Source organism: Oncorhynchus mykiss, chromosome 10 (genome assembly GCF_057628025.1).
Source record: "Oncorhynchus mykiss isolate SJ-2025 chromosome 10, ASM5762802v1, whole genome shotgun sequence".
Taxonomy (NCBI): domain Eukaryota; kingdom Metazoa; phylum Chordata; class Actinopteri; order Salmoniformes; family Salmonidae; genus Oncorhynchus; species Oncorhynchus mykiss.
Genome location: NC_143031.1, coordinates 36,112,845 through 36,137,551, shown reverse-complemented (window position 1 = coordinate 36,137,551; position 24,707 = coordinate 36,112,845). Strand labels below are relative to the sequence as shown.

The 24,707-nt window shown below is 42.2% G+C and overlaps 1 protein-coding gene across 6 annotated transcripts in view; it reads right to left on the bottom strand.

The window, feature by feature from the left end:
• LOC110533760 (glutamate receptor 3) overlaps positions 1 to 24,707 on the bottom strand; it is a 105,642-nt gene that overhangs the window by 39,451 nt on the left and 41,484 nt on the right. For all 6 annotated transcript variants that reach the window (XR_016483685.1, XR_016483686.1, XM_090186503.1 and 3 more), the window contains exon 4: positions 1,967 to 2,154. Coding sequence is in view for 4 of the 6 variants with exons in the window: in XM_090186503.1 (XP_090042629.1) it covers positions 1,967 to 2,154 (188 nt within the window). In the remaining 2 variants the exon portion in view is untranslated. The remainder of the gene's footprint in view (positions 1 to 1,966; positions 2,155 to 24,707) is intronic.

Genomic DNA, 24,707 nt, shown 5'->3' with positions numbered 1-24,707 from the left:
AGGGTTAAAGGTAGCGTCTCACGCTGAATCCTGGGGAGAGGACTACCATCCAGGGCGAACAAGGCCGTGGGCTCCTTTAACTGTCTGAGAGGAATGTCATGTTCCCGAGCCCAGGTCTCGTCCATAAAACAGCCCTCCGCCCCAGAGTCTATTAAGGCACTGCAGGAAGCTGACGAACCGGTCCAGCGTAGATGGACCGACAAGGTAGTGCAGGATCTTGAAGGAGAGACAGGAGTAGTAGCGCTCACCAGTAGCCCTCCGCTTACTGACGAGCTCTGGCCTTTTACTGGACATGAAGTGACAAAATGACCAGCGGAACCGCAATAGAGACAGAGGCGGTTGGTGATTCTCCGTTCCCTCTCCTTAGTCGAGATGCGGATACCTCCCAGCTGCATGGGCTCAGCACCCGAGCCGGCAGAGGAAGATGGTAGTGATGCGGAGAGGGGGGCGACGGAGAGCGCGAGCTCCTTTCCACGAGCTCGGTGACGAAGATCAACCCGTCGCTCAATGCGAATAGCGAGTTCAATCAAGGAATCCACGCTGGAAGGAACCTCCCGGGAGAGAATCTCATCCTCTACCTCTGCGCGGAGACCCTCCAGAAGACGAGCGAGCAAGGCCGGCTCGTTCCAGCCACTGGAGACAGCAAGAGTGCGAAACTCAATAGAGTAGTCTGTTATGGATCGATTGCCTTGACATAGGGAAGACAGGGCCCTGGAAGCCTCCTCCCCAAAAACAGATCGATCAAAAACCCGTATCATCTCCTCCTTAAAGTCCTGATACTGGTTAGTACACTCAGCCCTTGCCTCCCAGATTGCCGTGCCCCACTCACGAGCCCGTCCAATAAGGAGAGATATGACGTAGGCGACACGAGCAGTGCTCCTGGAGTAAGTGTTGGGCTGGAGAGAAAACACAATATCACACTGGGTGAGGAACGAGCGGCATTCAGTGGGCTCCCCAGAGTAACACGGCGGGTTATTGATTCTGGGCTCCGGAGATTCGAAAGCCCTGGAAGTGGCCGGTGGATCGAGGCGGAGATGGTGAACCTGTTCTGTGAGGTTGGAGACTTGGGTGGCCAGGGTCTCAACGGCATGTCGAGCAGCAGACACTTCCTGCTCGTGTCTGCCTAGCATCGCTCCCTGGATCCCGACGGCTGAGTGGAGAGGATCCGAAGTCGCTGGGTCCATTCTTGGTCGGATTCTTCTGTTACGGTGAGTGAATGAGGACCCAAAAGCGAATTAACTTAAACAGAGCTTCTTTAATTACCAAACATAGGTAGGCTCAGACAGACCGGCAGATTCCGACAGGACAAGACAAGGTTACAGCAAACATGACGACAGTCTGGTTCAGGCATGAAACACAACAAACAAGAATCCGACAAGGACAGGAACAAAAACAGAGAGAGAGATATAGGGGACTAATCAGAGGGAAAAGGGGAACAGGTGGGAGAAGGGGTGACGAGGTAGTCAAGAGGAGACAAGGAACAGCTGGTGGAAAGCGGGGGAGAAAAGGTAACCTAACAACGACCAGCAGAGGGAGACAGGGTGAAGGGAAAGGACAGAGACAAGACACAACATGACAGTACATGACAATTTGAAAACAAACAAGAAGTGCACAACCAAACTTTTAATAATCTTTTGTAGAATCAAGATTATCAAGATTAAATTCATGCACAATACATAACTAAATAAGTGATGTTGTCACCTAAGATCCATAGCTCATGAAATGTGTGTGTGTGTGATAATTCTTCCCATAGGTATAAGAGTATAAATATGATAGCAAACCTTGGTTGGGTATTCATTCAGTTGATCCACAAGCACCCAATACAACCAAACTCGGGTTGCAATGCAATTAGCTCTTACATCAGTCTTCAGGTTTCAGGTAAGGTAACTCATCATCCAAGTGGAGTTCAACGAACCCCCCCAGTTACTGCAGCAGTGTATTAGTGTTAAACCCCACTGTACTGTACCTGGTCCAGGATGGCATTGATTCTTCCCACTTCACAGTCGATGAGGAAGCGTTTCTCCTGCCTACGGTCCATCTCCTCTATGATGCGTTTGTACTCTGTAGGGTCCACTATGCTGCCCACCGACCGGGCCGTAACCTGCCAGTTATTGGCCACCGCTGACTCCATGATGGCCTGGAGGATAGAGAAACCTGGAGTGGAGAGAGAGGGGATCAGTCACATACTGTAGAATGGTGAAAGGTGGCATTGTGGTTTGCAGAGAACAGTGAACTTCATCAAATCATTTCACAGTTACTGTAAAGTCAAAATAGAAAGCTCTTTGAAAAGCACTTTTTGGCACAGCATTTCACATTGTGTCATAGCCAGTTTAAAAACAAAACTAATTGAGGTCATTTTCTGCTGGTTCTGTTAATGCCTTTTTCTTAAACAACCAGTGGAGGGCATGAACATTTCATGTGAATGATTTCTGTCCACTGGAATGGTATCATTACGTCATAAAAACAACCACAATAGTCTCTGAGCCCATGATAAAAAAAAATCCCAAAAGGCCAGCCCTGTCAATATCACATTTCATGGGTCAGCTAAATGGTACAGTAGGCATGCCAAATGAAAAAAAAATAGCTTATAGCTTCAAAGACAGCCAACTAGTAATTCTATTCTGGAATTGTTTTGATGGGAGTGACAGAGGTTAGCAGAAATACTACATGCATTGTGCCAAGAAGCATTGGAGGGACATTTTAATTGAATAGGATTTCATTTCAACTCCCAATGTCTCCGCTGACACATTGTGTAATGACTGAATTAATATGATTTAAAATTCAAATTGTGAAGTACATCATGTCAATGATATTGTCCCTCCAACTTATAGGTCAAAATGGATCTCTCAGTCCTCTAGGGCTGATGAACAAACCTAATTTAAACAGTCTAAATGGGGCCTGGCCAGTGACACAGTGATAACCAGGACATGTTTCCTTTTCAGGAGATCAATGCATCGTCTATTATGCCAACTCAAGGTCAAAAGCTATAAATATAGACGAAGTAGAAATGCGGGCGTGAAATGGAGGTTATGCTGCGAGACAAGAGTAGCACCCCTTTACAGCCTTATCGAAATATGAATGTTATTTAATAACCACAATGAATAATGATGTGCTACCACTGGATTATTTATTCATAGCAATATACAACCCTAGAATAGGGTAATGAAAGAAAGCATGGATGGACAAAATCAATCAGACATTTGCATAGTCCCATTATCTGGCAGGAAAACGTGTATTAATTTCAGCGATGGTGGAAATGTGTGGTGGCAGTAGCTCATTATGTGGTAGGCTGTAAGTAATAGACAGAGAAAATGGTGCGGTTGGGAAAAGCTTTTTTTCTTCTCCTTCATCCCAGTACGAGAGCCAGCATGCTAGTCGGCTTGGCTAAATGGGTAGAGCCAACATGCTAGTCGGCTTGGCTAAATGGGTAGAGGCAACATGCTAGTCGGCTTGGCTAAATGGGTAGAGGGAACATGCTAGTCGGCTTGGCTAAATGGGTAGAGGCAACATGCTAGTCGGCTTGGCTAAATGGGTAGAGGCAACATGCTAGTCGGCTTGGCTAAATGGGCAGAGGCAACATGCTAGTCGGCTTGGCTAAACGGGCAGAGGCAACATGCTAGTCGGCTTGGCTAAATGGGCAGAGGCAACATGCTAGTCGGCTAGGCTAAATGGGCAGAAGCAACATGCTAGTCGGCTTGGCTTTCCTCTTAGAGCTGAGGATAAAATCGCTGATTCAATAAAATGAAGAATATTATTACTGATGCTGAACCAATCCGTGTATATTATGCTAATGTTAATGCGGTCTGTGCAGTGCACCACAGAACAGGGGAAGAAAACACCCTGTCTCACTTTGACAGCCCAGTCTAAAGACACCTGTAGACTAACACACCTCACAGCACCTCTACTAACAGCCAGCCATCACAACTTCAGCATATTACTTTCCATGTGAATGTGACATTTTTATTCATGTCAAATGGAGAAAGCATGTTATGAGTGTTCATGAATACTTTAAACAGGATAGAATGCTGGCCGTAGGCACCGTAAGTGGGTCTACTATATGCATAGATATATAGCGCTGTAAACTGAAGTGCTACCATAGACTAGCTAGCTAGAGCACATAAGAATCCCGAGCCCAGCCACAGACTCAGCCATCCACTCTCCTCTCCTCTACCTACTCTCCTCTACCTAAGTGACCTTCACACAGCAGAACACTGCAGAAGGCTGTCCAACCAGGCTTGGCCTTTTATAAGACAGGCGGCTGTGAAGAACTGAGCATGGCTACATCATCATCGCCCACTCAGGTGGAGACTGGAGGAGCAGTGAGGAGCAGGAATAGCTATTTATGCTGATATTCTGATAGTCTGATATTTCCAAAGGGGCTTCATGCGTCTGGCGTATCGCAGCGCAGTGTGAATGACAGTCAGATGTAAGATAAAACCAAGGAGCTGACCCCTGGATGAAAGGACATTGTAAAAGCACCATCAGGGCATACTGAATAACACAGCACTTTTATCATCCATCGCCATAGCATGTTAAGAGAGAAAAAAAGACTCCAGTCTATGTCTGATAGCAGCACAGAGGAAATTAAAAAGCAAATGCTGAAATACGAGGAGTTTTTTCTGCAGCATGCCTGAGACTTGATATTGAATAGAGTAAGCTGGGTAATGCCTGATATTTTAAGCATGTTACCAGGTGCTTATGAAGAAAAAGGATTTGGGAGGATTTAGAAATGATTCCCTCATGAGTTTTATTGTGTATCCATTTCCTGCCTATAAGCTGATTTGGAAGTTTTGGGATTCAGATGTTATTGTGTACATCTCAATGTTAAACGTGTTGTGAACGTTGACAAGTTAAAATACTGAAGAGATGAAAAAGAAATTAGCAAAAATTCGGACAGAAAATATAAACAGGGGATGAACTGTAATTCAAAACACTTTGACTTTCATTTCAATGTGATAGGAAAATGTCATGGCATTACAATGTGAAAAGAAGAACAATTTTGGACATTGCTGTGTGTAAAATGAAGATATTGTCACTCTGTGGGGCAAACAACAAAGTGAGTAAATGTTGGTTCAAGGTTTTTAGTCGACATTGTAAACAGATGACACATATCACAAAAGTCAGAGGGCAGGGCAACCATCAAGCAATTTTTAAAAAAACTGTCAATTATACACTTCCAGACCATAATAAGAAACCGGTTATGGGAAAGGAAGCAAAAACCGGAAAATAACTAAATTATTAGAGGACTAAAATCCGAACTGGAAACGAAAGTGATCTATATTGTTCCGGAACAGAACTGTTATTTTAAAAGCACGAGAACCGATTAATAACGTTATTTTACGTTCTGGGCATTCTTTTTCAGTCCCACAAAAATCGTAACAAAGCACATATGCAAAGCCCTCACTCTGTCACTCAGAAACGGATTCAAGCGTCTGCCTGCCAGCTGGAAATCTTTACCAGTGGGTGTGCGTGTGAGTAGGCTACCTGCCCCTCCCCTCTGAACCATAGCCTCCTGAGGACGTTAAAAGCGTCATTCAGAAATTAGGGAGAGATGTTTAATTACAGAAGAATGGATAAACCTTTTCAAAGCTAGTTAAGAATACTATACAACTCGGCAGTTCAGAGACTTTCCAAGTTAGAAGCCGCTCCTCCGTAGGTACAATTCTGTGGGCCCAATTCAGAGAATGCAAGATGACTGGCAGCACAGTGTGTGTTTGTCTTTCATTGTGATTAAACCATGCTGTTACCGCAAAATACAATTTGCTCTAGACGACGTTCCCATATAGTGTAACGACCCTGGGTTTAAACGCGCGGATATCAACTCTGCCGCTCGAGCATGCTTTTGGGGCACAGTCGATAGCGCGCTGGACTCCGGGTTAGAAGGTCAGGGGTTCAACGCCTGCTCCCTGCCCGTTTCATTACAATAGATTCAATCGCTTACCTGCGCCATAGCAAACTGCTCTATCCACACTGATTGGTTAATTCATTTAATGGCTGGAACAGTGGAACTGATTGTAGTACATTTCTTTAAAACATTTGATACATATTTGTGTGGAAATTAGTCCCAGATACAGAACTCAGGGATGACACCTTCATTTAAATCAAGTTCTCAACACTGGATGTCTATAATTTGAACTACTCTGACATGACAGACACTCTATTCAAGTGCAATATCTGACTTCCTGTAAGATAAAGATGGAAGTCTGAAAAGCTCAAAGAATCTCTGTCTGATGCATGATACTCAATTGAACCAATTGTTGTCTGAGAGAAAAAACATAAATACACTATTTGATCTTTGAAATCTAGACATAGTGAATGAACGAACAAGGAACGTTCAAACCATAATTTTAATGGTGGGGATGTTGACTGGAAAATAAGACTTCTTGGCTCTTCACACAAGTCTCATTTATATTTCTTCATATGAGCACAATTCCCTGGCTCAGTGTGGAGGGTCAAAATGATCATGCAGAAAACAGAGAACATTTCTAATTTCTTTAAAAGAACAATTACAAACCCTGATACTTGTCAGTGTCCATTATCATAATTGGTCTACTTGAGTAGAGTAAAACGTGTACATTTTCCTGACGCTTCTTGTCTATTTCTCTTGCTATACATTTTCTTCTTCTTTGGATCCTTTTACAGTCGGTGAAAGCTATGTTTACAGTATTACATTTAAAAAAAAACATTTTTACGAAGAATATGTAAGAATTAAAGGCTATTACTTACCATTTAAAATATACAGTTATAAACAAAATAGACTACATCTGAGACAGCACAAGCTCAAAGCAGTGTGATTTGAATGCCGTCCTTGTGGGAAAGATGGATAGAGAGCAGTCTTACTGTAGGTGGTAAGCAGTATCAAATCAAATCCAATTTTATTGGTCACATACACGTGATTAGCAGATGTTATTGCGGGTGTAGCGAAATGCTTGTGTTTCTAGCTCTGACAGTGCAGTAATATCTAACAAGTAATATCTAATAAATTACACAACATATACCCAATACACACAAATCTAAGTGGGAATGAATTAAGACTATATACATATATGGACAAGCGATGTCAGAGCGGAAGGAATAAGATACAGTAGAATAGTATAGAAAACAATATATACATATGAGATGAGTAATTCCAGATATGTAAACATTATTTAACAACTTGAAAGGTGCCCAGAGTAAATAGCCTGCTCCTCGGTCCCAGTTGCTAATATATGCATAGTATTATTAGTATTGGATAGAAAACACTCTGAACTTTCTAAAATTGTTTGAATGATGCCTGTGAGTATTACAGAACTCATATGGCAGGCAAAAACCTGAGAAGAAATCCAAACAGGAAGTGGGAAATCTGAGGTTGGTCGATTTTCAACCCAGCCCCTATTGAATACACAGTGGGATATAGATAAAGTTGCACTTCCTAGGGCTTCCACTAGATGTCAACCGTCTTTAGAAACTTGAATGAGGCTTCTACTGTGTTGTGGAGCCGGATGGGAGCTGTTTGAGTCAGTGGTCTGGCAGAGAGCCAGGTCCTAGTCACACGCATTTCACATGATACCGAGCTGCATTCCATGGCTTCTCTACAGACATAAGAATTCTCCGGTTGGAACTTTATTGAAGATTTATGATAACAACATTCTAAAGATTGATTCTATGCTTAGTGTGACAAGTTTCTTCGACCTGTAATATAACCTTTTTAAGTTTTCGTCCGACGTTCGGATGGACCTGCACGAGCGTTTGGATTTGTGTACTAAACTGTTTGTGTACTAAACTACACTGTTTATATTCTGCCATATTCCCAGTCATCTTGCCATGGTTAAATGTAATGGTTTGTGCTTTCAGTTTCGCGCGAATGCTACCATCTATCCACGGTTTCTGGTTAGGGTAGGTTTTAATAGTCACAGTGGGTACTACATCTCCTATACACTTCCTTATCAACTCTGTCACCATATCTGTGTATGCCGATTATTTTCGCAAGCTACCCGGAACATATCCCAGTCCACGTGATCAAAACAATCCTGAAGTGTGGATTCTGATTGGTCAGACCAGCGTTGAATAGTTCTTAGCACAGGTACCTCCTGTTTAAGTTTCTGCCAATAGGAAGGGAGGAGCAAGATGGAGTCGTGGTCAGATTTGCCAAAAGGAGGGTGGGGGACTTGAGCTCCTGTGTGTTCCTAGAATTACACCATGAGTCGTTATTCATGAAATACACCCCTCCGCCCTTCTGCTTCCCGGAGAGATATTTATTCCTGTCTGCACGATGTACTGAGAATCCTGCTGGCTTTATTGACCATGTTTCCGTGAAAAAAAGTATGTTACAGGCCCTGATGTCTCTCTGGAAAGAAATCCTTGCTCTAAGCTCATCAACTTTGTTATCCAAAGACTGAACATTAGAGAGTAATATACTCGGAAGCGGTGGGTGGTGTGCGCGCCTCCTAAGACAAACCAGCAGGCCGCCTCGAGTGCCTTTCTTCCGCTGGGGAGAGTGAACAAAGGATCTGCTCCAGGCAAGTCGTATTCCTGGTCGTAATGCTGGTAGTTCTGGTGAGTTACCTCCGCTCTAATATCCAATAGTTCTTCCCGGCTATATGTAATGACTCAAAACATTTCCTGAGCTAAAAATGAAAAAATAAATAGTACATAAAAAAACAAAATACTGCAAAGTTTCCTAAGAGCTAGTCGCGATGCTATCATCTCCATCGGCGCCATCATACCGGCTAGTGTGTAGTGAGGTTATGACAGTGTTTTGTCTCAGTTGGAGGGCTCTAAAGTGTGACCATGCGGCTAAACATTTTGGTGTGCAACCAATACCTTTATTTTAGGAGCACCATGAGGCAAAAAAATTATCCAATAAAAAAAAGTAAAGGCGTAACAATATTTAGTCGCAACACTCTTCTCTTCACTGCTCAAACAAGAAAGGCTGATACATTGATTACAAATCATAACGAAGGTTAATGGCAGGTTAACTCCAGTTATATGAGTAGAGCGGAGCCTCATAGGGGGGCATCCCATTGGTTTACACTGCTACCAAGACAGCATCGCCTGAGAAAATGTATTATGCCCGCACCTTCAGCCAAAGATGATTTCAGTGACTGGCTCAGCTAACGTTAGCAAGTTAACATTAATGTAGGACAAATTTATGCTAGCTGTTGTGCCCATAATTAAAATTCAAGTCAAACACTCAAATACTGCTCAATGAAGCACAATAATCCTTAGCTAGATGTAAAATTGGGCCCACTGGGCACAGGCAATACAGCCGTTCCTCTCTCTGTTCCCTGTGAGGAACAAGACGTTTATTCTTTCAGTGAAATACGGAACCGTTCCATATTTTATCTAACGGGTGGCATCCATAAGTCTAAATATTCCTGTTACTTTGCACAACCTTCAATGTTATGTCATAATTACGTAAAATTCTGGCAAATTATTTCGCAACGAGCCTGGCGGCCCAAACTGTTGCATTTACCCTGACTCTGCGTGCCATGAACGCAAGAGAAGTGACACAATTTCACCTGGTTAATATTGCCTGTTAACCTGGATTTCTTTTAGCTAAATATGCAGGTTTAAAAATATATACTTCTGTGAGTCTGATCTGTAGGAGCTCTTGACAATCTTAGGCAAAAAAGACGGATTAGGACGAACGCAAGTCGCCATTGTTGGGTCGCGTTGACAGAGCCCCAAATCACTGACCTGCTTACAAGAAACAATAAAATTTTAATAGACAACATTTTAAGAGGAATCTGATCCAAGTGCTCGAATGGCAGCTCACAGAGCACCAATGTCAAATCTCACGGTGGAACTATAGTTTGGGTTGCTGGTCTCAGTCGCAGTGTTCCCAAAAGGAAACTTTTGAGGGGAGGATGGCTGAACAAAGACACTCGATCAAAACCCTCATGACAAGCTGAAATCGCTGAGGCGTACACCTTGATAGTGAGAACGAGTTCCTGTTTGAGAATTGTTTCCACCTGGCAGCATGCTGGGTCAACATTCTCTTCCACGCACCATTGCATAAACATTTTCCATCTGCTGGCATAAGTTCTGGATGTGGAACCAGCCCGCAGCCCTGTATCATGCTAATCACAGTGGCAGATAGCCCACAGTACGCTAGCCTGTCCCTTTCGTTCTTAGGGGCTCCCGAGTGGTGCAGCGGTCTAAGGCACTGCATCTCAGTGCTAGAGGTGTCACTACAAACCCTGGTTCAATTCCAGGCTGTATCACAACCGGCTGTGATTGGGAGTCCCATAGGGCGGCGCACAATTGGCCCAGCGTCACCGGGGTAGGCCGTCATTTTAAATAAGAATTTGTTCTTAATTGACTTGCCTAGTTAAATAAAGGTTAAATAAAATAAATAAACAATAACCAAGCCATCAATGGCTGGCCCAGTACAGGCCACAATCCTATTGGTCTTCACTCCTGAGACAGTACATTCCGGCAGTGTGGAACCTGGCTAAAATCTACATCTGGATCATCCCTGCCACCATAGAGCCCCCGGGGGATTGGGAGCTATCATAATGATTGACAGCTCTTCTGATCTCCCCAGTGCCATCAGCAGTAGTATGCAGGACAACAGAGGGAAGGCATACAGTAGGTCTCTCGGTCATGGACTGTGCACAAAAGTGTCTGTCCCTAATGGACTGTTGTCCTGAAAGAGTACCAAAGCCTAGAAGGACAGCATCCCGTAGTCGCCTCTTCACTGTTGACGTTGAGACTGGTGTTTAGCGGCACTATTTAATGAAGCTGCCAGTTGAGGACTTCAGGCATCTGTTTCTCAAACTAGACACTCTAATGTACTTGTCCTCTTGCTCAGTTGTGCACAAGGGCCTCCCACTCCTCTTTCTATTTTGGTTAGGGCCAGTTTGCACTGTTCTGTGAAGGGAGTAGTACACAGCATTGTACGAGATCTTCAGTTTCTTGGCAATTTCTCGCATGGAATAACCTTCATTGCTCAGAACAAGTGTAGACTGACGAGTTTCAGAAGAAAGTCCTTTGTTTCTGCCAATTTTGAGCCTGTAATCGAACCTACAAATGCTGATACCCCAGATACTCAACTAGTCTAAAGGAGGCCGGTTTTATTGCTTCTTTAATCAGAACAACAGTTTTCAGCTGTGCTAAAATAATTGCAAAAGGGTTTTATAATGATCAATTAGCCTTTTAAAATTATAAACTTGGATTAGCTAACACAACGTGCCATTGGAACACAGGAGTGATGGTTGCTGACAATGGGCCTATGTACGCCTATGCAGATATTCCATTAAAAATCAGCCATGTCCAGCTAAATAGTCATTTACAACATTAACAATGTTTACACTGTATTTCTGATCAATTTGATGTTATTTGAATGAACAAAATGTTTTCCTTAAAAACAATGACATTTCTAAGTGACCCCAAACTTTTGAACTGTAGTGTATGTAAATATGTTTGCAGTTGCACTTTGAACACAATGATTAAGTTGTTTATATTCTAATGTCCTGCCCACTCACTAGTGATGCGTTCTACATAATCAACGTAACAACTGATGAAAATTAAGAATGATTGAACAGTCATTTGCAGAAAAATAAATATATAAAAATGCTGGTTCTCCTAAATTTTGTCTGGTGCTCCTTAGTTTTTGAATTGAGGAGCACTATTGCTACCAATGGAAATAGTTCATGTAGAGCCCTGTTTGGAGGGTATGAGGGTATATAAGGTTCGTGTAGATAGTATACTGTGTCATTTAGAGGTTATGAGGGTATGTGAGGTTAGTGTGGATAGTATGCTATGTCATTTAGAGGTTATGAGGGTATGTGAGGTTAGTGTGGATAGTATGCAGTAGAGGTCGACCGATTATGATTTTTCAACGCTGATACCGATACTGATATTTGGAGGACCAAAAAGGCCGATACCGATTAATCAGACAATTTTTTTGTTTTTATTTGTAATAATGACAATTACAACAATACTGAATGAACACTTATTTTAACTTAATATAATACATCAGTAAAAATCTATTTAGCCTCAAATAAATAATGAAACATGTTCAATTTAGTTTAAATAATGCAAAAACAAAGTGTTGGAGAAGTAAAAGTGCAATATGTGCCATGTAAAAAAGCTAACGTTTAAGTTCCTTGCTCAGAACATGAGAACATATGAAAGTTGGTGGTTACTTTTAACATGAGACTTCAATAATCCAAGGTAAGAGGTTTTAGGTTGTAGTTAATATAGTATTTATAGGACTATTTCTCTCTATACCATTTGTATTTCATATACCTTTGACTATTGGATGTTCTTATAGGCACTATAGTATTGCCAGTGTAACAGTATAGCTTCCGTCCCCCTCCTCGCCCCTACCTGGGCTCGAACCAGGAACACATCGACAACAGCCACACTCGAAGCAGCGTTACCCATCGCTCCACAAAACCCTCTGCAAGGGGAATAACTACTCCAAGTCTCAGAGCGAGTGACATTTGAATAGCTATTAGCGCACACCCAGCTAACTAGCTAGCCATTTCACATCGGTTACACCAGCCATTAGGCTGATAGGCTTGAAGTCATAAACAGTGTTGTGCTTGCGCAGAGCTGCTGGCAAAACGCACGAAAGTGCTGTTTGAATGAATGCTTACGAGCCTGCTGCTGCCTACCATCGCTCAGTCAGACTGCTCTATCAAATCACAGACTTAATTATAACATAATAACACACAGAAATACGAGCCTTTGGTCATTTATATGGTCGAATCCGGAAACTATAATTTCGAAAACAAAACGTTTATTATTTCAGTGAAATACGGAACCGTTCGCTATTTTATCTAACTGGTGGCATCCCTAAGTCTAAATATGCTTGTTACATTGCACAACCTTCAATGTTATGTTATAATTACGTAAAATCTGGCAAATAAGTTCGCAATGAGCCAGGCTGCCCAAACTGTTGCATATACCCTGACTCTGCGTGCAATGAACGCAAGAAAAATGACACAATTTCACTTGGTTAATATTGCCTGCTAACCTGGATTTCTTTTAGCTAAATATGCAGGTTTAAAAATATATACTTCTGTGTATTGATTTTAAGAAAGGCATTGGTGTTTATGGTTAGGTACAGTCGTCCAACGATTGTGCTTTTTTAGCAAATGCGCTTATGTTAAATCATCCCCCAGCGTTGCATCAATTATATGCAATGCAGGACACGCTAGATAAACTAGTAATATCATCAACCATGTGTAGTTATAACTAGTGATTATGATTGATTGATTGTTTTTTGTAAGATACGTTTAATGCTAGCTAGCAACTTACCTTGGCTTCTACTGCATTCGCGTAACAGGCAGGCTCCTCGTAGAGTGCAGTGAGAGGCAGGTGGTTAGAGTGTTGGACTAGTTAACTGTAAGGTTGCAAGATTAGATCCCCCGAGCTGACAAGGTGAAAATCTGTCGTTCTGCCCCTGAACAAGGCAGTTAACCCACCGTTCCTAGGCCATAATTGAAAATAAGAATGTGTTCTTAACTGACTTGCCTAGTTAAATAAAGTTTTTTTTTTTTAAATCGGCGCCCAAAAATACAGATTTCCGATTGAAAACTTGAAATCGGCCCTAATTAATCGGCCATTCCGATTAATCGGTCGACCTCTAGTATGCAGTATGTTGTCTCATGTGGGGGTTATGTGAGGTAGATGGACATTATGTTGTCGCAGGTGGTGGATAGCATCATGGCCTCTGCAGCATCATGGATGCTGTGTGGTCTCAACTCTGACTCAGTCTTCCCCGCTGCCTCCTAGGAGATGGTGACCTCTTTTAAACTCTCTCTCAGGCCAGGAATCTGCGCTACAGTATTTGCTGTGAGGGCAGTGCACCACCATGTTGAAGTCACACAAAGCTTCTGAACCCACTTTTAGAGAAAGGTCACAATATCTCAAAGCTTAAGTCAGAGAGAAAAAACAACAAGAGCTACTGCAGAGAGAGACATTCCAATTCCCTGAACCAGATTTAAACAAAATTGAGTTTGTTGGCTGGCTTTCTTCTTGAGTTTAAAGCTTCACTTACAGTACTTCAATGCCTTCCCTGTTTCTGCTCAGATGCCTAGAGAACACCCATCTCTTAAACAAACAAAAATGGCCTTTCATCTTGGGCAAACCATGAACTGAACACAGCACATTAATCTCTTTCATAATGCAGAAAGACCACTGTTCAAATGGCTCCTGCATTATCCTGAAAGCTAGTGCCCCAAAATAGATGAAAGGCATTGGAGACAGGCGGTCAGAGACAAGTGAGCAGAGGACTTTGCCATTTTAAGTCATAGGGTCAGGGTCAAATTAGATGTGACAGACTGTGAGTCTCCTTAGGAGATGTTTAGAATTCATAAAGTAAATAATATTTGGTTGAGCTGCTACCGGGCGTCTGACAGAGCTTGGCCCCATGTGCCATGTTGCTGTTTTTCTGTTGAGGCAGAGGCACAAAGGCTTTGCTGACTCCTACATTATTTTCCCCAGGCTACGCCTCCCTACTGTTTTGTATTCTATTAAAGTTTCTGCTATTTCTCCTGCAAACAGCTGAGACTAGTGCAGTCAGCTAGAGACAGACAGAGACAGAGAGAGAGAGAGAGAGAGAGAGAGAGAGAAAGTTTGAGAGAGAGTGATAGTGAAAGAATGTGAGAGAGAGATAGTGAAAGATTGGGAGAGAGATAGCGAAAGATTATAAGAGAGAGATAGTGAAAGATTGGCAGAGACAGATAGTGAAAGATTGAGAGAGAGATCGTAAAAGATTGGGAGAGAGAGATAGTGAAAGATTGGGAGTGAGAGATAGTGAAAGATTGGGGGAGCGAGATAGTGAAAGAATGTGAGAGAGAGAGAGTGAAAGATTGGGAGAGTAAGAGAGAAAAAAACATATCCCGGCCATTATAAGGCTCCTGGGATCCTCTCTTACTATTGTTTAGAATGGATGTGTGTACATTTCTCCCCTAATGTCAGGTTTTCACATACTACGCTATTGTAGCAGAGAGGGCACTGGAGGATACAAATGCAAGGGAATTATTCTGTTTGGGATACAAAAGTTGTATGACAATAGGTTTTAAATGCTAACACCTTGTAAATATTTACATACCTAGGATAATACTGAAATAAGTCACATTACATGTCAATGTTAGAGGTATGCACATTGTTACGACCTGGCTCATAGTTCCTAACAACAAAGGGAGACCGCGCATGACTTAAATCTAAAAACGAATACATTTATTATACTAAATAATAATGAATACAAAAATGTAACAAGCTGTGGACGTCTGTAGGATCAGTAGCGTATGCAGTGTGTGGATAAGTGGAGAGGGTGTTGTATGGTGAAACAGACAAAAAAACTAGAGTCAGGGAAGAGGAAGAGAGAGAGTGTTGGCTGATGTGGCCATCCTTTATAGCCTGCAGGCCAAGGCTACATTTTAAGGTCTGTGACTGTGCTGGTTTTCCTTTTTCTCTGCACCTGCCTGCATCATGTGTAGTGATTTCTGTATTTTTCCCCAGCAGCAGTACACCAACCAGGCAGGCAGCAGAGAAAGGAGAAATGTCCAATGCTGAAATACTGATGTCTGCAGTCAGAGCCAGTACTGTAGAGTAGAACTGTCCAAGGTTCTGAAATATTATCAGCTTAGAACAGAGAGCAGTGGAAAGCAGGAGAAAGATCTGAGAATGGAACTGAAGCACTCAAGGCTGCTGCATTGGGAGTACACACCAGTCTGAAATCCTGAGGTTTGTGATGGTGGGATGTAGGATCCAATGCAGACCAAACCAGACTGATGTGTTGAGTAACATACGCTAACGTGCTCCCTGGAAAATAATGGGAATGTAGACTAGGTGTGCACATTATGGAGGACTCTAACATATCAGGTGGAAAACAAGCTGTTGTTATAGCAACACAATGGACTCTTGTGATTTCATATTTGACACTGAATTATATTAAAATATACATTTTTGCTGTTGATTCTCTAACTCAATGTCCTTTGTTTGTCACTCTGAAAACCGCATGATAACTGCTCCTCATTTGTCTTTGTGCTTTATGATTGAGAACATTTTTAAAGAATTTAACAATTTCATGATTATGATCTTGTCTCATGTCTGCAACTCTCCAACTGGCTCGAGAGAGGCGAAGGTCGAGTCATGCATCTTCCAAAACATGACCCGCCAAACCTCGCTTCTTAACACCCGCTCACGTAACCCAAAAGACAGCTGCACCAATGTTTAGGAGGAAACACCGTTCAACTGACGACCGAAATCAGCCTGCAGGTGCTCGGCCTGCCACAAGGAGTCGCTAGAGTGCGATGAGCCAAGTAAAGCCCCCCCAGCCCAACCCACCCCTGACCCGGACGAGGCTGGGCGAATTATGGGCAGCCCTATTGGACTCCCGGCCACGGCCGGTTGTAACACAGCCTGGGATCAAACCCCAGGTTGCAGTGATGCCGCAAAACTGCGATGCAGTGCCTTAGACCACTGCACCACTCGGGAGGCACATTTGACATTTTAGTCATTTAGCAGACGCTTTTATCCAGAGCAACTTACAGTTAGTGAGTAACTCCAAAATGCATCAAGAGTGCAAATTACTCATCCTAAAAGTACAGAAATCAATGTGTCATTCTTATAAATACCAGGACTCATTTCTTAGCTCCCCTTCTCCCTCCTCTAACCTGCATGCTCCTGATACTGTATTTCCTTTGAAAAATGTCACTTGCAAGATTAAAAATGAAGCCATAACACATTCTATATTCATAATTAAGGCATTTCAATTCTGAAAATGCAACCGCAGGGGATGGAACTGGTTCAGGGAACCGGTTCAGTGGACAGGGCTGCGTTTCCCAGAGCCCTCGTAGATCATCATTAGAACCTTCTTACCATGCATCTTTAGTAGCCGAGGTGTTTCCCAAAGACTTCGTTAGTAAGATAGCTCTTAAAAACCTTTGAACCTCTATGAATGATCCAGACCACTCATACAGTTGCCCTTTTTCACAGAAGATCTCTGCTAAATGTTTAGGCTATCTGTCTAACTGTGTCTGCTGATAACTTCATAAAAAATTTCACTACAAATACAAAATTGCCAACGTTTTTGCAATTGTTACAAACAAGTTCAAGGATAAAATGATGCTTCAAATGAAACCTGAGATGACCACATTAGAAGATACATAGGCTACATTGGCTTAAAGTTGAAGTCAGAAGTTTACATACACTTAGGTTGGAGTCATTAAAACACTCCACAAATTTCTTGTTAACAAACTATCGTTTTGGCAAGTCAGTTAGGACATCTACTTTGTGCATGACACAAGTAATTTTTCCAACAATTGTTTACAGACAGATTATTTCACTTATAATTCACTGTATCACAATAGTACGCAAGTATAAACACCATGGGACCACACAGCCGTCATACCGCTCAGGAAGGAGATGTACTTTGGTGCGAAAAGTGCAAGCCAATCCCAGAACAACAGCAAAGGACCTTGTGAAGATGCTGAAGGAAACAGGTACAAAAGTATCTATATCCACTGTAAAACGAGTCCTATATCGACATAACCTGAAGGGCCGCTCAGAAAGGAAAAAAACACTGCTCCAAAACCGCCATAAAAAAGCCAAACTACGGTTTGCAACTGCATATGGGGACAAAGATGGTACTTTTTGGAGAGATGTCCTCTGGTCTGATGAAACAAAAATTGAACTGTTTGGCCATAATGACCATTGTTATGTTTGGAGGAAAAAGGGGGAGGCTTGCAAGCCGAAGAACACCATCCCAACCATGAAGCACGGGGGTGGCAGCATCATGTTGTGGGGGTGCTTTGCTGCAGGAGGGACTGGTGCACTTCACAAAATAGATGGCATCTTGAGGAATGAAAATTATGTGGATATATTGAAGCAACATCTCAAGACATCAGACCAAGTTAAAGCTTGGTCGCAAACGGGTCTTCCAAATTGTCAATGAAATGGCTTAAGGTCAACAAAGTCAAGGTATTGGAGTGGCCATCACAAGCCCTGACCTCAATCCTATAGAAAATTTGTGGGCAGAACTGAAAAAGCCTACAAACCTGACTCAGTTACACCAGATCTGTCAGGAGGAATGGGCCAAAATTCACCCAACTTATTGTGGGAAGCTTGTGGAAGGCTACCCGATACGTTTGACCCAAGTGAAACAATTTAAAGGCAATGCTACCAAATACTAATTGAGTGCATGTACACTTCTGACCCACTGGGAATGTGATGAAAAAAATAAAAGCTGAAATAAATCATTCTCTCTACTATTATTCTGACATTTCACATACTTAAAATAAATTGGTGATCCTAACCGACCTAAGACAGGGAATTTTTACCAGGATTAAATGTCAGGAATTGTGAAAAACTGAGTTTAAATGTAGTTGCCTAAGGTGTATGTAAACGTCCGACTTCAACTGTTTATCATTAATCATATTGAAATCAGGCTACTATTTGTAATTTCTGGCTCAATGTGTTTCATGATATGTGACAACATGTGACAACAAAGATGTGCCCAATTTGTGATTCAGTGCATTATTATTGAGTAAACATAAAATGCCGCCTCAATAGCCTATATACAGCCATAGGTGGTAATATCTCTCTAGGAGCTGATCCATTGTCAGTATTGTTGAATAATTATATTATAAGGTAAGATTTGGATAGAGAAAGCTGATCTGAGAGCAGCGCTGCTTTTCTTTAGACCCCATTAGTATCAACACATGGTCTAATGACACGGTTTCTCTATACGTGCTTGTTTGGAAAACACTCTTAAAAAGTTGCCTTGTATATAATGATGCATCTGGTAAGAATCATCATAAAGTGAGAGCGCATTCGGAAAGTATTGAGACGCCTTGACTTCTTTCACATTTTGTTACGTTAAATCCTTATTCTAAAACGTATACAATACATTTCTTTCCTCATCAATCAACACACAATACCCCATAATGAGAGACCTGAAAATAGCTGTGCAGCGATGCTCCCCATCCAACTTGGATCTGCAGAGAAGAATGGGAGAAACTCCCCAAATACTGTACATATGTGCCAAGCTTGTAGCGTCATACCCAAGAAGACTCGAGGTTGTAATCGCTGCCAAAGGTGCTTCAACACAGGACTGCGGAAAGGGTCTGAATACTTATGTAAATATGATATTTACGTTTTTTTATTTGTAATAAATTTGCACAATTTTATAACCTGTTCTGCTTTGTCATTATGGGGTATTGTGTGTAGATTGATGAGGGGAAACAACATTTTTATTAATTTTAGAATAAGGCTGTGTCATAACAAATTGTGGAAAAATTCAAGGGGTCTGAAATTTCAGAGTGCATTGTACATCGCAATTGGGAAACGAGGCCCAAAACCATAACTGGAAAATAATGGCATTTTTGAGGAACAGCAACAGAACCAAGAACTAAAGTGATCTCTACTGTTCTGGAACATAATTGTTATTTTAAAAGCATGGGAACCAGTTTACTTCTTTGGGACTGGGGGGCATTATTGAGTATCTTGGATAATAAGGTGCCCAGAGTAAACTGCCTGCTACTCAGGCCCAAAAGCTAGAATATGCAATTAGTAGATTTGGATAGAAAACACTCTGAAGTTTCTAAAACTGTTTGAATGATGTCTGTGAGTCTAACATAACTCATATGGCAGGCAAAACCCTGAGGAAAAATCCAACCAGGAAGTGGGAAATCTGAGGTTTGTAGTTTTTCAAGTCATTGCCTATCGAATATACAGTGTCTATGGGGTCATATTGCACTTCCTAAGGCTTACACTAGATGTCAACAGTCTCTAGAACCTTGTTTGAGGCTTTTACTCTGAAGGCTGGAGAGAATGAGAGCTGTTTCAACCAGAGGTCTGGCAAAGTGCCATGAGCTCAGTCTCGCTCACGCCCATGAGAGTTAGCTGCGTTCCATTGCATTTCTAAAGACAAAGGAATTCTCTGGTTGAAACATTATTGAAGATTTATGATAAAAACATCCCAAAGATTGATTCTATACATCGTTTGACATGTTTCTACGAACTGTAATGTAACTTTTTGTCTGAACTTTTGCCTGGGCTTGCCCGCGCCTCGTGAGTTTGGATTTGTGAACTAAACGCGCGAATAAAAATAAGGTGTTTGGACATAAATTATGGACTTTATCGAACAAAACAAACAGTTATTGTGGAACTGGGATTCCTGGGAGTGCATTCTGATGAAGATCATCAAAGGTAAGTGAATATTTATAATGCTATTTCTGACTTTTGTGACATCTCTCCTTCTTTGGAAAATCGCTGTATGTTTTTCTGTGGCTAGGCGGTGACCTAACATAATCGCAAGGTGTGCTTTCGCCGTAAAGCTTTTTTGAAATCTGACACAGCGGTTGCATTAAGGAGAAGTTTATCTATATTTCCATGCATAACACTTGTATCTTTTATCAATGTTTATTATGAGTATTTCTGTAATTTGATGTGGCTCTCTGCACTTTCACAGGATGTTTGTTTGAGACAATGCATTTCTGAACATAAAACACCAATTTCAAAGGAGGTTTTTGGACATAAAGATGAACTTTATCAAACAAAACACGCATTTATTGTGTAACATGGAGTCCTGGGAGTGCCATCTAATGAAGATCATCAAAGGTTAGTGATTCATTTAATCGCTATTTCTGACTTTTGTGAGGGCTCTCCTTGGCTGGAAAATGGCTTTATGGTTTTCTGTGACTTGGTGCTGACCTAACATAATCGTTTGGTGTGCTTTCGCCATAAGGCCTATTTGAAATCGGACACTGTGGCTGGATTTAAAATAAATCTGTCTTTAGAATGGTGTAAAATACTTGTATGTTGAGAAATTTTAATTATGGGATTTCTGTTGTTTTGCATTTGGTGCCATGCAATTTCACTGGCTGTTGGCGAGGTGGAACGCTACCGTCCCACATATCCCAGAGAGGTTTAGTACATTTTTTTTACGTTTTTGACATTTTTCCAGTCCCACAGTAAAACGGCAACAAAGTACCTATGGAAAGCCCTCACTCTGTCATGTAGAAACTTCTTCCAGTGTCTGTCTGCCAGCTGAAAATCTTTGCCAGTGTTTGTAGGTGTTTAGGCTACCTGCCCTCCGAAGCATAGTCTACTGTACTGACATTACACACCAGGCCTTTACTAGCATGATTCAGAAGATAGGGAGAGAGATTTTTGCTAATTAGAGAATAATGGATTTATTAACTACAAAAAGATAAGAAGTGTTTTTAAGTCTGTTGTTGCTCTGCACACACAAGCTTGTTGGCTAGCTCTGGTCCAGCGTAAAGACAACTGTGGCAAGTTCAAAGACATTCAAAGTTCCTGTATAGACGCTGCTCCTCTGCAGGTATAATTATGTGGGCCTAATTCAAATAATGCATGTCATAACATGATGTCCAGCACATTGCCATCCATAGCTTATGCCTGCCTATACAACAACCCCACTGTCACCATGGGGCACTCTGTTCACAATGTTGACATCAGCATCTGCCCGGGTACAGTTGAAACCGGGATTCATCCGTGAATGTTTTATTTAACCTTTATTTAACTAGGCAAGTCAGTTAAGAACAAATTCTTATTTACAATGACAGCCTATCCTGGCCAAAACCTAACTCGGACAACGCTGGGCCAATTGTGAGCCGCCCTATGGAACTTCCAATCACGTCCGGTTGTGATACAGCCTGGAATCGAACCAGGGTCTGTAGTGACACCTCTAACACTGAGATGCAGTGCCTTAGATTGCTGCACCATTCGTGAAGAGCACACTTCTCCAGCGTGCCTGTGGCCATCAAAGGTGAGCATTTTCCAACGATCGATTACGACACCAAACTGCAGTCAGGTCAAGACCCTGGTGAGGAAAACGAGCACACAGATATGCTTCCCTGAGACGGTTTCTGACAGTTTGTGCAGAAATTCTTCGGTTGTGCAAACCCACAGTGTCATCGGCCGGATGTGGAGGTCCTGGGCTGGCGTGGATTACTATTACATACATAGTATGCGGTTGTGTGGTCGGTTGGACGTACTGCCAAATTCTCTTATGGTAGAGAAAATAACATTTAATTCTCTAGCAACAGCTCTGATGGACATTCCTGCAGTCAGCATGCCAATTGCACGCTCCCTCAAAACACTAAACATCTGCACATTTTAGAGTTGTCACACCCTGATTTGTTTCACCTGTCCTTGTGCTTGTCTCCACCCACTCCAGGTGTCACCCATCTTCCCCATTATCCCCTGGGTATTTATACCTGTGTTTTGTCTGTCTGTGCCAGTTCGTCTTGTTTTGTCAAGTCAACCAGCGTGTTACTCTGTGCTCCTGCTTTTTCCACTTCTCTGTGTTTTGCTAGTCCTCCTGGTTTTTGACCCTTGCCTCCCTTGACTCTGAACCTGCCTGCCCTGACCTCAAGCCTGCCTGCCACTCTGTACCTCCTGGACTCTGACCTTGTTATGATCTTTTGCCTGACCATTCTCTTGCCTCCCCCTTGGATACTAATAAATATCAGAGACTTGAACCATCTGCCTCCCGTGTCTGCATCTGGTCTTGTTCTGTGCCCTTATAAGAGTGGCCTTTTATTGTCCCCAGCACAAGGTGTACCCGGGTAATGATCATGCTGTTTGATCAGCTTCTTGATATGACACACCTGTCAGGTGGATGGATTATCTTGGCAAAGGAGAAATGCTCACTAACGGATGTAAACAAATTTGTGCATGACATTTGAGAGAAATAAGCTTTTTGTGTGTATGGAACATTTCTGAGATCTTTTATTTCAGATCATGAAAGATGGGAACAAGACTTTATATATTTCGGTTCCAACCCCTATGCAACAGTATGTTGTGGCACAATATCGTAGCCTACTATCATACTATTCCATGTGGTCAGCAGCACAGCACAATCACAATATTTTCCTTCCATTCCACTACATGCTTGAATGTGCCTGGACACATGGTGACCATTTGGTGCCTCTGGCGGAGTGGGCAGGCTTGGTTTTGTTCAGGGGGAGAGCAGTGGCACTCAGGGAGAACAGATGCCCCAGCTGTAGAGTCACCATCTGCTGTGAATGCACAATGCTCTATGAGTCAGGGCTTTTCACCAATGAGGTCATCCCACAGTCCATGCACACAGAGAGAGCCTTACAAAAACACAAACAACAACACCAGGCTCACCTTTTACAAATGAAAAGCCCACCCACCCATACAGTACAATACACCACCTCGTTTTTACCTTCATCTCATACTCTGACTGAGAACTCTGACTGAGCGTGCAATTTTTAAAACACACTGTACAGTACCTCCATAAAGCTTCAATTGATCTAAAGCTAGACCTGTATCATCTATCTCTAGAGTAGATATAGTTGGGCATTCAAAAAGGATTTGTTTACTGTCACAGAATCGTCCAAGGACACAGAGCTCCAAATTGGACCGACCCAATGTTCTCCATGTTTCGTGTCAGGTTGGGCCCCCCTGAGAGAGACACACAGGTCCTATAGAGAATAAGGACTTGACTTGGAGAAGTTGAGAGCCAGTTGAAATCTTGAAGTTTCAAAGAAGAGCTAACAAGAGTGGGAGAGAGGGACCACACAGACAGACAGAAGGCAGAGCCAGTGATGGGGAAGAAGAGATAAACAGCGTTTAGCCACAGCAGGCTGCCTGTGCTCATTGATTTGTACAGCGAGGCCCGGCCCGGGCTGGAAGTGAAGATGGAGTAGGGAGATCAATGAGATGGAGAGGACAGGAGCGCCTGGTTTGTGCCGCTCTCTCTTTCTCTTTCTGTTTCTCTCTGTCTCTCTAGCTCTCTCACACTGTGTTAATGAGCCTGTGCCTGACTGCTGAACGCAGCCATTTAGCACTGGGCAATTAATCAGACTTTTCCCTGCAGAGAGGAAGCCAGTGAGACTTCCAGCAGGGGAGCACTGTGATTTTACTCCCATACATGCAATTTCCACCTCAAACCCTATCTTCCCCTACTGTCAGGGTTAACATGGGGACCAGAGAAAAGCTGTAATTTTGCCTGTACTATTGTGGTCTTTGGTTAAGATGATTTCATAAGATTATTCCAAAGCAAGGCAACAAAAATTTTACTACAAAGACCTATATCCTACAAGAAATAGGTCAGTCAATAAATATTACAGTATTTACACAGTATGTTAGTCACATAAAATTACAAATAAAAAGTAGACCCTCTCACGGCAGTGTGTGTCTGTTTGTGGATATTATATGAAAAGGGTTTTTGATTTCTCATATAAAAAATGTATCTGCTTTAGGGCATATTCAACAATATATTATTCAAAACACAAACACTAACGGGTTCTAGATCTTGAGTCAAAGGCACAAATCAATTCCATTCAAACACTACTTTATTGATCATTTTTCTTCAAGGACTTGAGGTGCAGGGTATACAAACTAAACCCCATTTCTGTAAACAAGAACTAGTGGTGAAGGACTCAAAACACTCTTCAAGGTCTCAATAGCAAAATCAATGGGATTTAGATTCAACACAACAATGGATACGGGATTTTCTAGGCATTTCCAGCATGATGGTGAGGTGGAATCAATGAGGTTAAAAGAGGAGAATATGACTGCCGGTGTGAGAGACACTCACCAAGAGGCCAAATCACATTTGAAATGGAATGCTCCATGGACATGGAAGGCGGGGTCAGAACCTCTGGGTGTTTATTTTCCTCCACACTCAGTCTCACAATCCCAGTGAAAATGTAGGCGGGAGATTGCTATGTTATTGTACCTTGCCATAGTAACAAATCTCCCTATTACAA